The 15877-nt window shown below is 41.3% G+C and overlaps 1 protein-coding gene across 3 annotated transcripts in view; it reads right to left on the minus strand.

Moving 5' to 3' along the window:
• Nucleotides 1-1988: 1988 nt before the first annotated feature.
• BBS7 (Bardet-Biedl syndrome 7) overlaps nt 1989-15877 on the minus strand; it is a 78681-nt gene continuing 64792 nt past the window's right edge. For all 3 annotated transcript variants that reach the window (XM_077476839.1, XM_077476838.1, XM_077476840.1), the window contains exon 21: nt 1989-4778. In XM_077476839.1, coding sequence (XP_077332965.1) covers nt 4645-4778 — 134 coding nt within the window. In that variant the 3' untranslated portion in view covers nt 1989-4644. The remainder of the gene's footprint in view (nt 4779-15877) is intronic.

Here is a 15877-nt window from a genome sequence, read left to right on the forward strand (position 1 = left end):
CCCCCCCCCCCCCCCCCACACACACACATACACAGCTGAAATATGATATTAAAAAAGATGGGCAATACTGAAGCATCTTTTATTCTACTATACCACACAGTTGTGGAAATTTTACCCTTTCCACATAAGAAAAAAATCATGTCAATGATAAGTTACTAAGAACAGAAGCTTAAAAACAAAGTATATTCTGCTAAATTAAAGAAACATGTACAGAGTTTATGGAGTATGCTGAGATAATTATCATATTTGAATGGTGATACTATGATCTTAGTGAGCAAACTTACGTAAAAAATGGCAAATGACAGATATCATATGAAATACAGGGTTATTCAAAAAGATGGAGCAGATTTCAACTTTTTATTTCAAACAAGCTGTAAGGCAGTGGTCATCAACCCTGTCCTCGGGGGGCCCACTAACAGGCCAGGTTTACAAGAGAACTGAAATACATACTGGGATATCATTTGCTGCTCAGTGATTGCAGTATTCTAGTCTCCATCTCCCCAAGGTAATACTTAAAACCTGGCCTGTTAGTGGGCCCTGAGGACAGGGTTGATGAACACTGCTGTAAGGGATACAGGCACATTCTGCACATCACTGAATAGAGGAAAGTTCAATGTTTTATGGTCCTTGAGGTTGTATGCATGCAGCATGAGTACCATGTGTTGCGCAACAAACATCAAAACAGTAGCCCAATTCTTTCCACATGCGAATCTACTGGTCGCTAGATATTGAATTCACAGCTTCAACAATTTGTTGCCTCAGATATTGAGGGACAGGCATTGGTGGGCCAAACACTCTTTGTTTCATGTAGCCCAACAGATAAAAATCGCAGGAGGGTAAGGTCTGGTTACCTGGGTGGCCACAGATGATGAACAAGATTTTATTGTCCACCTCTTTTAATCAGTTGTCCTGGGATGATGTTCAAATAACGCTGGACCTCCAAGTGGATACGTTCAGTATTTTCATCTGACGTGCAAGGACGACCATTTATTTTCTGTTTGCATATGCAACCATCTTTAACCAATTTTTTATGGCACTTGTAACTTTGCTTATGACGAGGCGACTGTTGAACAGACAATGGAATTCACACTTCGCAAACTGCAGCACACAAAGTTACATATCCTGTGGTGTTGCCATTTTCCTATAAACAAGAAACAGTACCTCTGTGTTGCACTGAATGGAACTTCTTGATGAGATTTCACCTTTGAACCTTTCTCTATCCAGTGATGTGCGGAATGTGCTTCTATCCCTTAAAGCCCTTTCACATTGTGTCAGCGGTAAAGCGGCATTTTTATTGTAGTTTTATCGCTTTATCATAGTTTTAGCGACAATTTTCAGACGTCAAAAAAAGTCCTGCAAGCAGCATCTTTAAGGCGATTTAGGAGTAGTGTATACACCACTTCTAAAGCGCCCCTGCCCATTGAAATCAATGGGCAGCGCTGCTGAAGCACCAGCAAAGCTGCGCTTTTAACCCTTTTTCAGCCACTAACGGGGCTTAAAATCGTCCCGTTAGGGCTGAAAAAGGGTTAAAAGGCGCCAGCAAAGCGCTGCTGCCCATTGATTTAGAAGCGATGTATACACTACTCCTAAATCGCCTCAAAGATGCGGCTTGCAGGACTTTTTTGATGTCCTGCCAGCGCACCGCTCCGGTGTGAAAGCCCTCGGGCTCTCACATGGGAGTGAGAGGAGAGGCGCCCTACAGACGCTATTTTTAGCACTATAGCATCTGTAAAGCGCCTCAGTGTGAAAGGGGTCTTACATTTTGATTAAAATAAAAAGTTTAAATCTGCACCATCTTTTTGAATAACCCTGTATAATGTTATAGGAATTAATGCATATAGCCTTACAATTGTTGGTCTTGGTGTAAAAAAACTCAATATTTAAAGTGATAATTTGGTAGGCTAGCAAGAGAACCTATTTAGGGCAAAGTGATAGAGTCTCTCTGATAAAAGGATAGGACTCTTAATATAAATACTGAGGTCATTACATCGTCAGCAAAAACAGTTTATTGTGCTTCTTCAGATAACAGTTATACAGACCAGTAAATATAAAAATATAGCCTTTCCTATGTACCTTACATATATTTACAACTAATCATTGTTAATTCAAATAATATTAGCTAAGAGTGCTAATAATAATGATCTACATATTGCTTCATAAAGCAGACATTGATAAAGATATGTTTTATTTACAGCAAAATGTACCCATATGCGTTTTGGGACCTCTGAGGAGGCTGTAAACTAGATATTGTTTCACATTGTACATCCATGAATAGGGAGCTGTAAGACACAAATCATCCAATGATCCGATGCAACCAACACCATTGTTGTTGAAACCCTTCATGACTGTGCCTCAAACATTCTGCTAGGCCAGAATCCTAACCTTTGTGGTGTTGATTAGCTACAATTGCATATACAAGTCAACACATGGTATGCTACAGTGCCTTGAAAAAGTATTCACACCCTTAACATTTTCCTCATTGTGTCATACTAAAACCTAAAATGTAAATGTATTTTATTGGGATTTTGTGTAATATACCAACACAAAGTGATACATAATTGTGAAGTGGAAGGAAAATGATAAATGGTTTTCAAAATGTTTTACAAATATCTGAAAAGTGTGGCGTGCATTTGTATTCAGCTCTTCAGCATTCAGCATTTTACTCTGATATCCCTAACTAAAATCTAGAGGAACCAATTGCCTTCAGAAGTCACCTAATTAGTAAATAGAGTTCACCTGTGTGTAATTTAATCTCAGTATAAATACAGCTGTTCTTTGAAGCCCTCAGAGGTTTGTTAGAGAACCTTAGTGGACAAACGGCATCACGAAGTCCAAGGAACACACCAGACACGTCAAGGATAAAGTTGTAGAGAAGTTTAAAGCAGGGTTAGGTTATAAAAAAAACATTCCAAGCATTGAACATTTCACGGAGCATGCCAATCCATCATTCAAAAATGGAAGGAGTATGGCACAACTATAAACCTACCAAGACATGGCCATCCACCTAAACTGACAGATTAGGCAAGGAGAGTATTAATCAGAGAAGCAGCCAAGAGGCCCATGGTAACTCTGGAGGAGCTACAGAGATCCACAGCTCAGGTGGGAGAATCTGTTCACAGGACAACTATTAGTCATGTACTCCACAAATCTGGCCTTTATGGAAGAGTGGCAAGAAGAAAGCTATTGTTGAAAGAAAGCCATAAGAAGTCCCGTTTGCAGTTTCGAGAAGTCATGTGGGGGACACAGCAAACATGTGGAAGAAGGTGCTCTAGTCAGATGAGACCAAATTTTTACTTTTTGGCCTAAAAGCAAAATGCTATGTGTGGTGGAAAACTAACACTGTACATCACCCTGAACACACCATCCCCACCGTGAAACGTATTGGTGGCAACATAATGTTGCGAGGAAGCTTTTCTTCAGCAGGGACAGGGAAGCTGGTCAGAGTTGATGGGAAGACGGATGGAGCCAACTACAGGGCAGTCCCTGTTATGCCCTGTACACACGATCGGAAATCCCGCCAGCAAAAGTCCAATGACAGCTTTTGGTCAGAAATTCCCACCATGTGTATGCTCCATTGGACTTTTGCTGGCGGAATTTCGGCTAGCAAAAGATTGAGAGCAGGTTCTCTATTTTCCAGCCGAAAAAAGTTCCGATCGGAAATTCTGATAGTCTATAGTAATTCCGACATGCACAATTTCTACGCATGCTCAGAAACAATTCGACACATGCTGGGAAGTATTGAACTTCATTTTCTCGGCTTGTCGTAGTGTTGTACGTCATCGCGTTCTTGATGGTCGAAAGTTCAGAGAACTTTTGAGTGACCGTGTGTATGCAAGCCAAGCTTGAGCGGAATTCCGTCAGAAAAACCATACAGGTTTTTTCTGATGGAAAATCCGATCGTGTGTATGCGGAATTAGAGTCGGAAAAAGACTTGAGACTAGGGCGGAGGTTCAACTTCCAGGAGGACAAAGATCCTAAACATACAACCAGAGCTACAATGGAATGGTTTAGATCAAAGCATATTTATGTGTTAGAATGGCCCAGTCAAAGTCCAGACCTAAATCCAATTGAGAATCTGTGGCAAGAGTTGAAAATTGCTGTTCATAGACATTCTCCATCTAATCTTACAGAGCTGGAGCTATTTTGCAAAGAAGAATAGTCAAAAGGTTCACTCTTTAGATGCGCAAAGCTGGTAGAGACATCCCCAAAATGACTTGCAGCTGTAATTGCAGCGAAAAGTGGTTCTACAAAGTATTGACTCAGGGGGCTGAATACAAATGCACGCCACACTTTTCAGATATTATTTGTAAAAAATTTAAAATCATTTATCATTATCCTTCCACTTGACAATTATGTGCCACTTTGGGTTGGTCTATCGCATAAAATCTCAATAAAATACATTTACGTTTTTGGTTGTAACATGACAAAATATGGAAAACTTCAAGGGGTATGAATACTTTATGAAAGCACTGTAAGCATTCAACAGATAAAATCCTATGGTGAGAATATATTAAAATCCATAGAAGGCATACAATAAAAAACAAAAAAAAACACAACAAAACAGGATCTAGTCTATACAATAAATACTGTACATAGTTGCTATAATTCATAGTACTCGTGAGCAATTCATGAAGATGATGCTTCCTATGCAGTATCAAAGAATGTCATCAGTGCATTCTGTTCATAATTGTCCAAAATCTCCAGCAAGAGGGGCACTTTAGTTTTCACATTTGTGCCTTTGAATTTGAACTTATCAATGAAGAGATCTGTTATCATTCCTACAAAACAAAAAAAAGAAGAAAATGTTAAACATCTTTTTAATGAGAGTAACAAAAAGGAGCTGCCTAGCAATATTTCCCTATGTGATAGTCCGCCTGACACCCCACCTGGGTGCCTCCTTCAAGATACAGCTTCCTCCAATCTGGAACTAGGAACAATGTATTATAGCTGAGAATTGCACCCAAGAACTAGACAACACTAGCTTATGTGTAAACTGGAACTCTTTATTGTACATTCACACAGAATTTATACCACACAAAATCAGATAAGAGCTTGATCACATTATCCTAAACAATGCAAACTTTAAACAGTAATATCATCAGTCTATCTAAAGAACAGCTAACAGTGGTCTGATTAAACAGCAATCCAATCAACAGCTAACTTAACCAGTAAGCAAATTAACTGCTAGGCCCCCAGACACGCTTTGATTAGTCAGGGAGAGCCCACCCCAGACAGTCCGGCAACAGATCTCATTAACCGGTCTTCTTTTCACATCCATCTTGTTGGCAGTTGGCAGAGACCACCATGGCTTCCTTGACTGTTAAATCTGGTAAGAACATATCAGCTTACATTACATAACCGGATATCTCTCAGAACGCATTTGGCTCCCTCAAATGCCAGGGCCCATAGTCAACAAGCAAGAGGCTACCCTGCAGTTCCCGCCAAACACCTCTGTCCCTGTTGTGTCTCTGTCACATCCTACATTTAACAGGGGTTCTATAAGAATTTTTTTTAGGTGATAAATACACCAAAATATCTAAAATGGCATGTAAAATAAGGTCCAAGGTTCAGTTCCAAGAAACCAGAGTCAGAGTCATCCAAGGAGGCTAAAAACAGGGCTACAGTTACTAAAGCACAGAAGCTGACCTTACTCTAGTAGATTTTTGTATGAAAAAATTTGTATGGAAATTCTCAGTACATTTGATGACTTATGTTGTTCAAAGTACTTCAGATGTTTGTTTGCGCTGACTTGCTGACTGCCGCATGCCGATTTACGTTGGCAGAATGGCAAGGGTGCACAAAAGGGCGTACCCGTACGACCTTTTGTATTTCCCGCCTAGCGGACACATGCTCGCCGTGGGAGCGTGCCCGCAGACTCGATTTTTGACAGCGGCCCGCGATTGCATGGAGGAGAGGCAGAACGGGGAGATGTCTATGTTAACCAGGCATTTCCCTGTTCTGCCTAGCAAAATGACAGGGATCTACTGCTCCCAGTGATCCTTGTCATGTTCTAGGGAGCCCATGCCCCCTACAGTTAGAACACAATGAGGGAACACATTTAACCCCTTCCCTGTCAGTGACATTTATACAGTAATCTGATTGCTGTATGAATGTCAATGGTCCCAAAATAGTGTCAAAAGTGTCCGATCTGTCCGCCACAATGTCGCAATAATGATAAAAATTGCATATCAACGCCATTGCTAGTAAAAGAATAATAATAATAAAAATGGCATAAATCTATCCCCTATTTTGTAGATGTTATAACTTTTAAACACTTATTGCGAATGTGATCACCCAGCTTCCTTTTAAGTGGATACTGGTTCATCTACAACGTGCCACAGTACTTATAAGTAAGCGGATATATCGCCTCCTACCCTTAATCCCAGCAGTATATATTTATATATTTTCTGCCATACACCAATGTCCGATTGTCTTTCCCGCTAGATAGGTCATACCAATATTAAGAATCCCTATTTGGACTCTGGACTCTCCATCTTGGAATTTCTCTACTCTTTCTTTGCGTGCCCATTGATTGACCACATTCGGTAAACTCATCAGGGGCTCATAATAAATAAATGATTATATATATATATATATATATATATATATATATATATATATATATATATATATATATATATGCGCCATCTTGAACTTCGGTGTGGTTTTGGTTGTCAACTGGGGTGGCTGTTTTGCTCTCCAGCCCTCCTGCCCTCCTGGGCGATGCGGGGCCAGCACAGCCATACTTTGGTGCTTTTAGGGCCAGTTCACACCATAGTCCAGATGCGCTCCAGATGCTTTTTTGCATGCGTGGTTTTGATGCATTTTTGGTGCATTCCCCCCCTCCCCCTTTTTTTCCTTAACCATAAATAAGAACATGGGTGTTCTAGTGCATTTTTGGTGCATTTAGGTGCATTCCCGTGAGTTTTTGCTATTTTACAGTGTTCCAGTACAGTCCAGTGCAGGAAAAATGCAGCATGTTCTACTTTTCTTTCTGGAACTGGAACGCACTGGAACTGCAAGCACTGGTGTAAACTATGCCATTGAAAACCATATAACCTACTTTCTATGCATTTTTGATGCAGAAAAAAATGCACTGGACTGCATGTGATGTGAACTGGCCCTTAAAGTCTTGATGATATACACCAATACACCTTCTTTTACATGGTTAGTAGACACTGGATCTACCTAATATAATGACTATTTGCCTGTGTATCCATTTTTGTATAATTATGTGCATACATAGTTATGGATGGTTTAATACCTTGATCAAATGACTATTCCTATTATGTCAATAATACTTGCCCGGGGTCCATTACATGAACCTGTATTCCGATTACCTGCAGCCTGTAAGAACATTGTGTTGTATGCCAACGGTTCGTATTTTAGGCCAAATACCCCTGTAACTTTAATGCCAAGTTTGAATGGGTCTGTGATGGGGGGGGGGGGGGGATCTGCAACTGGCAGCAATCAAGCCACTGCGCCACCTCCGATCGCCAAGCTCCCAGACAGCGCAATTGTGTCTTGCCCACAACACAGAACCCGTTCATTGGTACACCACCTGCTGCAAACAGGCCACCTCCAAACACCTTCCCCGCCAGTCCTGATACCCAACAGCTATTCCCCTATGCGCCAGAGTCTGGGCCGCAGCCCATACCCTTAAGCCCAAGGCCTGGCTCGACACATTACTCAGAATACTCGCCATAACAGTAACCGAGCTCCCAGTGCCCACTATTAGCAAAACCACACATAAATCCCAGTGATCAGGATACTCAGATGAGCCCGACCCCCAAGACCCCTGGAGTGGCCGACCCCAAGCTCAACACCCACCAGCCCCCCGTAGTGATGAGGGGGGTTAAAGCAGCGGAAGGTGCCCCAATAATGTACGTTACCTTTACCCTGCCCCAAGTATTGTCATTGGTGAATAACCTTCCTGACCTGGAAAAGCAGCAAATGCCCTTTTATCGCAGCATAATACAAATACAGCATACCTATGCTGAGGCTTGGAGGGATCTGTACAACCTCTGTACAACCTCTGCCGCATGAAAGCAGGTGACTACTGGCCTATCATGGAGAAAAATTTGAAAGAAAGCAGAACATTTAATGACACGGACTATGAATCAGGCTCCTAGAATTCTGCGACCAATTACACAATTGGGCTAAGGACAAGTTGGCAGACCAGGCCACAACTTTACAAGACATAACACTGGATAAGACAGAAACTGTTGAGAAATACAATGCCAGGTTAGTGCAGACATTCACTGACCTAGTTTTTAATGTGCACATGAAGGCACATGCACAAATGCTCTCGGCAGCGTTTGTTACAGGCCTAAAAGACTTCATAAAAAAGGGGTTGTTGGTTTCTTGACCCGAATATCGTATGATTACCCTAGACTCACTTTTATTGGTGACAAAGGGGCTAGAATCCAGTCAGAATAGCAAGAAAATAGCTCCTCTCAAGATGACCTTTGAGCCCCAATTAGCCCCCATATCCTACATGACATTTCAGAATAGTATGGCCTTGGACATGATTTTAGCGGAGAAGGGGGGTGTTTGTAAAATAATAGAAGGTACAGGGACATGCTGTACATACATCCCTGAGAACACCAGTCTAAAAATGGTAAGGTCACCCTGGCCATAAAAAAGTTGGAAAGCCTATCAGTAGAGCTGAAGAAGAATTCGGGTATAGATCAGCCATGGGACCAGTGGTTTGGGTGGTTGAGTGGTTGGCAGAAGAACTTGGCTTGGATAGGTACTGTAATACTAGTTATTTTGATCTTTCTAGCTATTAAAGTATGTTGTGGTATCCTGTGTGTAAAGAAATTCCTAGGTAAAACAGTGGATCAAGTGGCCCCAGTGATGATGCACCAGGACGCAGAAGATAAGGACTATGAGAAGCCCTATGCCCCATTACAGTCCCTCCCCATATTTACAACTTATAAGATCATTCAGCCATAGGGATAGCATCTGACTTCCACATGTGCAAAGACTGTGGCAAGGTGAGCGATGGGCCAGCCACCACCTGTCTAACGTACATCAAGAAAAAAGTTCCAAGGCACATGAGGACAGATGAGTTAGACCACCTACTAGGGACAGAATAGGAAATAGACATTTCAAGGGGGGACTATTATGGATTGTTTAATACCTTGATCAAATGACTATTCCTATTATATCAAGATATATGTTAAAACTCCTTACTCAGTATGGTCAATAAGAACACCCCCTTCCATTGGAATGAAACAGGAGAACTCAAGCCTACATCAGCAGAAAAACCTGGATGAATCTGGCCAGACGACCCCTTAGATAAGGGAATATCCAATCCACAGATGACAGTACAACTAGACTGTGATGATGCTTTTGCAAACAAATGACTCATGTTCTATTATAAAAGAAGCCATACGTCCAATAAAAAGGAAGATTCACTTAAACTGAACAAACTTGCGCCGGTGTGTCTTTTCTTCTATACATGCACGTATTGACACTTGAAATTAGACCAGGTGCAGATACTCTTACAGACACTTGTCTGGATCCAAAACAACATCTGTTATTCATTGTTCTCTTTTCTGCTTTATAAACTGTAGATATCATAGATACTTCCACCACTTTCTCCTAATGAAGAGGAATAAACGCATGATCTCAAAATGCGTTGGGTATTACTCTATACACAAGTATAAGAGTGATTTACAACAGTGTTTGTGATTTCATGATGAACAATATGTTACACACTTTTTATCCATTTTTGTATCTTGTCTGACACAACCGATGCTGTGTCTTTTATATGTTTGCAACAATAAAAATAATACTTTTTTACTAATTTTTATACGTCCTCTTGGAGTCACTGCCCTTTAAAGTTCCACTAGAGGGTTTTCTTGTTGTTTCATGTTAACATTCAACTTTGGAATCAATTGACTTTACAAAGTGATCCACTGTTAGAAATATATTTGTTCAGGAAAAAAGTTCCATCTTGCCCCTTTTATTTTTATCGTCACAGTGGTAAAAAAAATGAATGCGGATTTGACCCCACTAATGATAAGAAAATAAAATGAATGTTCTTAAAGTGGGAGTAAACACCCTTGCTTGATCTATTCATATAGGCGAGCCTATAATAACGCTTAACTATAGGTACAGTAAATATCTCCTAAATGTGCACCATTTAGAAGATATTTACTTGCTGACGTCACCGGCGCATGCGCTCTGAAGGAACAGCATACCCACACCGTTCAGAGTCCTGTGCCGTAAACAGCGCCATCACAGCTCATCCAATCAGAGTCCACCAACCAGTAAGGAAGACCGGGTGAAGATGGAAGCCCTGCAAGCGGTGACATCACTCCCCTGAAAGGGCTTAGTTTTAAAGTAAGTTTAATGCGTGCTAGTATGCGATGCATACTAGCACATTATAACTGCCTTGCAGGTTTAAAAAACAAAATGTAAAAAATAATGGCGGTTTACTACTGCTTTAACAAAATTAAACAATATCCTGCTAGTGTATGGCCAAATTCAATTAGAATTCCAGCCTAAACCAACAGCTGGGAATTCTGGGAGCAGTGATGTCACCCATAGGCTTCCACTTTCCAGTCGCCATCTGTGCTTCCTGTTTTCCCCTGCAGCCGCCGCTCACTGACACGGGAGCTGGATCATGTGCCTGGACTAGAGAGCTGAAAAGTGGTAAATATATAGAGTACATGTTTTTTACACAGGTTAGTCAGTATAGATGTTAGGAGGAGGACAGGAACATTAAGACTAGTTAGGTTTAGGCTAAAATTCTACTTCCTAGTGACTGCAGAGCTGTAGCTCTGACCAAGCAGGAGGTAAGTCAGACCACAACAGAGAGACTGCTGCTTCCATATGGAGAGCAGCGGTCTTATATACAGCCTACTGCTCTAGAGGGATGATTTTATACTGACTATGGTACAAATAAAATGCAATACGCTTAAAAAGTAACTCCACTTTTGTTGAGAAAAAAAAAAAAAAACATTCCACTCTGGGTGATCTATGTACTTTGCAGGGATTTTATCCAACTTTGTTGCAGATTCGTACCTTTTGTTATTCTAAAGAAATTCCTGTTTGTTCCTCTGTGCCCATGTGGGAAAGTGAATCTAATGGGAGTAGTTTCATAATTATCAATCAGAAAAGAGTGGGAGAGGAGGGCACTGTAGTGAGGCTGGGTATCTGTTCTTTTGTAGCAGTGGAGAGATGGCACTGAAGGCAGCACTTTGTAGAGAAGAAGCAGCTCTGGAGGGTCATAAAAGGAAAGAGATATGTGCCTCCAAGTGCAGTTATCAAAAGATTTATTACAGGCACAATTGGATTAAAAATATTAAAAAGAGTGTAAAAGGTCATAGGCATATAATGATTTGTCCTCATGTGTATCACTGTAATCCTCGTCTGTCCGTGGGAGAGAGCGAGCCACCCTGCAGCTGTCAGAGTCTCTGGTGATGTGGATTGGCGAGGAGGTGAAGATGCGATGAGGCGGGCGGGGTTCCGGAACCAAGCTGGAACGTACGCGGCCGATGCAACATCAGGTGAAAGTGGTGGGCAGTAATGCGTTTCGGAGCATGCATGGCTCTGTCGTCAGACTCAGGTCTGACAAAGAAGCTGTGCATGCTCCAAAATGTTTAACGCCCACCACCTTCACTTGTTACATCGGCCGCGTGCGTTCCAGAACCCGGGGCGCCTCATCGCAGCTTCAGATCCTCGCCAATCCACATCACCAGAGACTCTGGCAGCTGCAGGGTGGCTCTCTCTCTCCCCCAGACAGACAGGGATTACAGCGATCCGCATGGACAAATCATTATATGCCCATGACCTCTTACACTTGTAAGTGTTTTTAATCTCATTGTGCCTGTAATAAATCTTTTAACCACTGCATTTAGAGGTGCTGTTCTATTTGCTTCATAATTATCAATTAGCTGCAGAAGCTGCAGGGCACTAATGAGGAAAGCTGCTGGGCCTGCATCCCTTTAGACGTGTTCTTATTGGGAGTATCTCATCAAAAATGAAATTTTTTGTTGCAGAGGATGCCTGAAATCTGACTTGTATCTTAGTGCAGAAAATCTGTGAGCCAATCACACAAGCAGGAAATGACATATCTGGGAGGTGTTCTGTACATTGCATATTGCATTGCATATTACAGAGAATTAAAGAGCTGCAGATTGAAAAGGAAAGGTCGATTTTAATAACATTCATTTTACAATAGGACTTATGTCGCAATTGTATAAATCAGGGCTCAACAAACCCCGGGCGCCAGGTCGCATTTGCGACTAGAACTTGCATCCTGGCGCGACACGGCTGGGGTATCCTGTCTCCGTGTGGACCCCGACCCCCGCGGCACGATCGCATCAGGCTGCACAGGCCAGTAATTGAGGCCATGGCTTTGCGGGCTTCTGAAGTCCTTCTGTAATCTGGCGCCATCTTGTGGTGGATGTTGATATTACAACACATCCAACAATGCTAATGCAATGCTAATGGAGCTTCAAAGCCCTGCCTGTTTCCACTGCCCGCCCATCTCCTTCCCAAAGTGGAGAAGAGAAGGAAGTGATTGCGGGCGTGATCTGGTGCCTTTTGCCTAACGGTGAGTATGGTGGCTGGATTAAATAGCTTCATATTTTTTTTAAAGTAAAAAAACTGTTAATTTTAATTAAGGAAAAAAAAAAATATTATTTGTAATCTCCCTGCTTGGCCCCTTTCACACGGGCTGTCTGATCAGGTTCGCCTGTCCGTTTTTCAGGCAGACCTGTTCGGACCCTTAGCGGGAATATGGCAGAAATAAAAGCAGAAACATTCTTTAGTTAACCAGCATTAAACACTTGGTGTCACATCAGAATATATTCATTACCTACACAAGTTAAATGCCTATATATAATGTTTGGTTCTAGTTGTCGTCTTTCTGTGTTAAATTAAAGATTGGTTAATTTTTATATTGAAAATAAAGCTTTGTCGGTCGTTAAAAAAAAACCTAACTTTTTTAGCTGGCTCCTAGATTCCAAACAAATTTGTCAACTCCTGGTATAAACTATATATTTTTTTTTATTTGCTATTTTTTTTTCCCCCATGAAAGTGGAGTTACCCTTTAACAAAACTGGGTATTCTACATATCAATTTATCCAATTCGTTTTTCCTGAAAGAACAATTAGCAATTGCTAAGCTTTAATTGAATACATTTTACAAAACTCATAAAAACAATAACATGGGGACAATTGTTAAACTCCAAAGAATGGCGTCAAAAAACAAGAGGTAAAGCGCAAATATGAGACAGCCCCACAGAGTACACTGCCTATTGGATTTCCTCGCTTGTATTCCTGTAAAAATGATATCTAAATTTTGTGCAGCATTTAAGGTCCAATATAGCAAAAAAAAAAAAATACTGAATTCTGGTACCTGCATGGGGTTACTAACTGTAATGCTAAGATTTGGTGTATAAAGCCTGTTCTTATTTTTACAAGCCTTAAATCAGCAGGCCAAACCAACCATTCAGCAAAAGTGACAGGGCGCGGGTTACAACCAATTACATTGGCAGGGGGGCTTACAAGTCACTTCTGAAAAAAGTCAAATAAACTGCTGCTGTAATGGCTTAAACTGTGTTAGCTGGAGGTGGGTTATAATTTGCTTCTTGCTAAAAGCTCATCTAAAAATATCTTGTCCACAAAGTGACAACATTGCGGTTACTTTATGGCAGGTTGAATAGCGTTTTCATCGTTTTTCAGAAGTGGAAAATGAAAGCTCTACTAGCAGTATCAAGAAGGGGGGGGACTCATAAAAACAAATAGAAATGATGTATTAATGCTTTTGGCATACTACAGCATATATTTTCTTCCTTTGCGTATAGTTCTATTGTAAAGACCAATTGAAACCTCACCATTTAAAACTACAATCCTGTTGAGCTGCATACACAGTAATAAATATTTTGCTCTTCATTTTTGTTTTGTTTTTAACTGTCACTAAAGGCAATTACATTTTTTTGCTCTGGAGTGGAGAAGGATTAGAACTCCTGTCATTCTCTATTGCGGTCTGTGCCCCCGTTAGGGAGATTCACCCTCTCTATTGGTCCCGTTTATCATTATCATCTAAAGTGAAAGCAAGTCCCAAATTTGGGGTTGACATCATAATAGTGATAGAAAGGAAATCCTCCAGTGGGAAAACTAGTTCTAGTGACATCCTGGAATTCCCTTACCCTGGGGGGATTTTCTCTCACTTCCTGTTTTGGCTAAGGGGAAGGAAGTGAAAGGAAATCTCTGCAACGGGACACAGATGGCAAACAAAGTGGTTATAACCCTCCCTTACTCTATTCAAAATTAACCCCCCCCCCCCAAAAAAAATAATTTGCCTTTAGGATTACGTTAACCGCTTCCCATCTGACCACATCCTATGTGCACAGTACATGCAAACAAGCTAAGCAACTCAACTATGCATGAAAACATAGGAACTGAAGTGCAGAAAAATGGCAGCAGGTGCTCTGGACTGATGAGTCAAAATTTTAAATGTTTGGCTGTAGCAGGAGGCAGTTTGTTTGTGAAGGTCTGGAGAGCAGTACAATGATGAGCGTTTGCAGGCAACAGTGAAGCATAGAGGAGGTTCCTTACAAGTTTGCTGCATTTCTACGAATGGCGTTGGAGATTTGGTCAGGGTCAATGGTGTCCTCAACGCTGAGAAATACAGGCAGATACTTATTGATCATGACATATCAGTAAGCTGTGCGATTGGCCCCAAATTTATTCTGCAGCAGGATAACGACCCCAAACATACAGCCAATGTCATTTAAAACTATCCTCAGGGTAAAGAAGAACAAGAAGTCCTGGAAGTGATGGTTTGGCCCCTACAGAGCCCTTATCTCAACATCATTGAGTCTGTCTGTGATTACATGAAGAGACAGAAAGATTTGAGGCAGCCTACATCCATAGAAGATCTGTGGCTAGTTCTGCAAGATGTTTGGAACAACCTACGTGCTGAGTTCCTTCAGAAATTGTGTGCAAGTGTACTTTGAAGAATTGATGCTGTTTTGAAGGCAAAGCGTAGTCACACCAAATACTGATTTGATTTGGATTTCGCTTCTATGCATTTATTTTCCATTTTGTTAATTTATAAAACAAAACTATTAAGACTTCTATTTTTGAAAGCAGCCTTAATCTACAGCCTTTTCACACAGGGTGGAATTTTTCCAACCGGACCCGCCTACTCAGCAGGGGATCTCTCCGTTGATCCCCGCTGAGCAGGCGGATGACAGGTCTGTGTCCGCTCCACTATGCAGAGCAGACACGGCACGGGGTCTCCCAGCTACAATATTCATTAGAGTCCTACTGTAATGCACTAGGCTGGTGTGCTTTCCTCTTATGTTTGTTTTTTAATAAAACCTCACTGTCTGCCTTAATCCCTTGGTAGAGGTATTTGGAATATATAATAATAACTACATATTTTCAGCAGAAAGGCATGAATATGTACACAGGGGGGGGGGGGGCTTTTATGATTGATATATATATCTCAATCTCTTAATCTCACAAAAATTTTATTATATCTTTTCATGTGACAACGCTGAAGAAATTACACTTTGCTACAATGTAAAGTAGTTAGTGTACAGCTTGTATAACAGTGTAAATGTGCTGTCCCCTCAAAATAACTCAAACACAGCCTAAACCGTTGGCAACAAAAGTGAGTACACCCCCAAGTGAAAATGTCCAAATTGGGCCCAAAGTGCCAATTTTTTGTGTGGCCACCATTATTTTGTAACACTGCCTTTTAACCCCTCTTGGGCATGGAGTTCGCCAGAGCTTCAGAGGTTGACACGGGAGTCCTCTTCCACTCCTCCATAACGACATCACAGAGCTGGTGGATTATAGAGACCTTGCGCTCCTCCACCTTCCGTTTGAGGATGCCCCACAGATGC

Source organism: Lithobates pipiens, unplaced genomic scaffold (assembly GCF_037356315.1).
Source record: "Lithobates pipiens isolate NorthernLeopardFrog02 unplaced genomic scaffold, aLitPip1_a1.2 Scaffold_13, whole genome shotgun sequence".
NCBI lineage: Eukaryota > Metazoa > Chordata > Amphibia > Anura > Ranidae > Lithobates > Lithobates pipiens.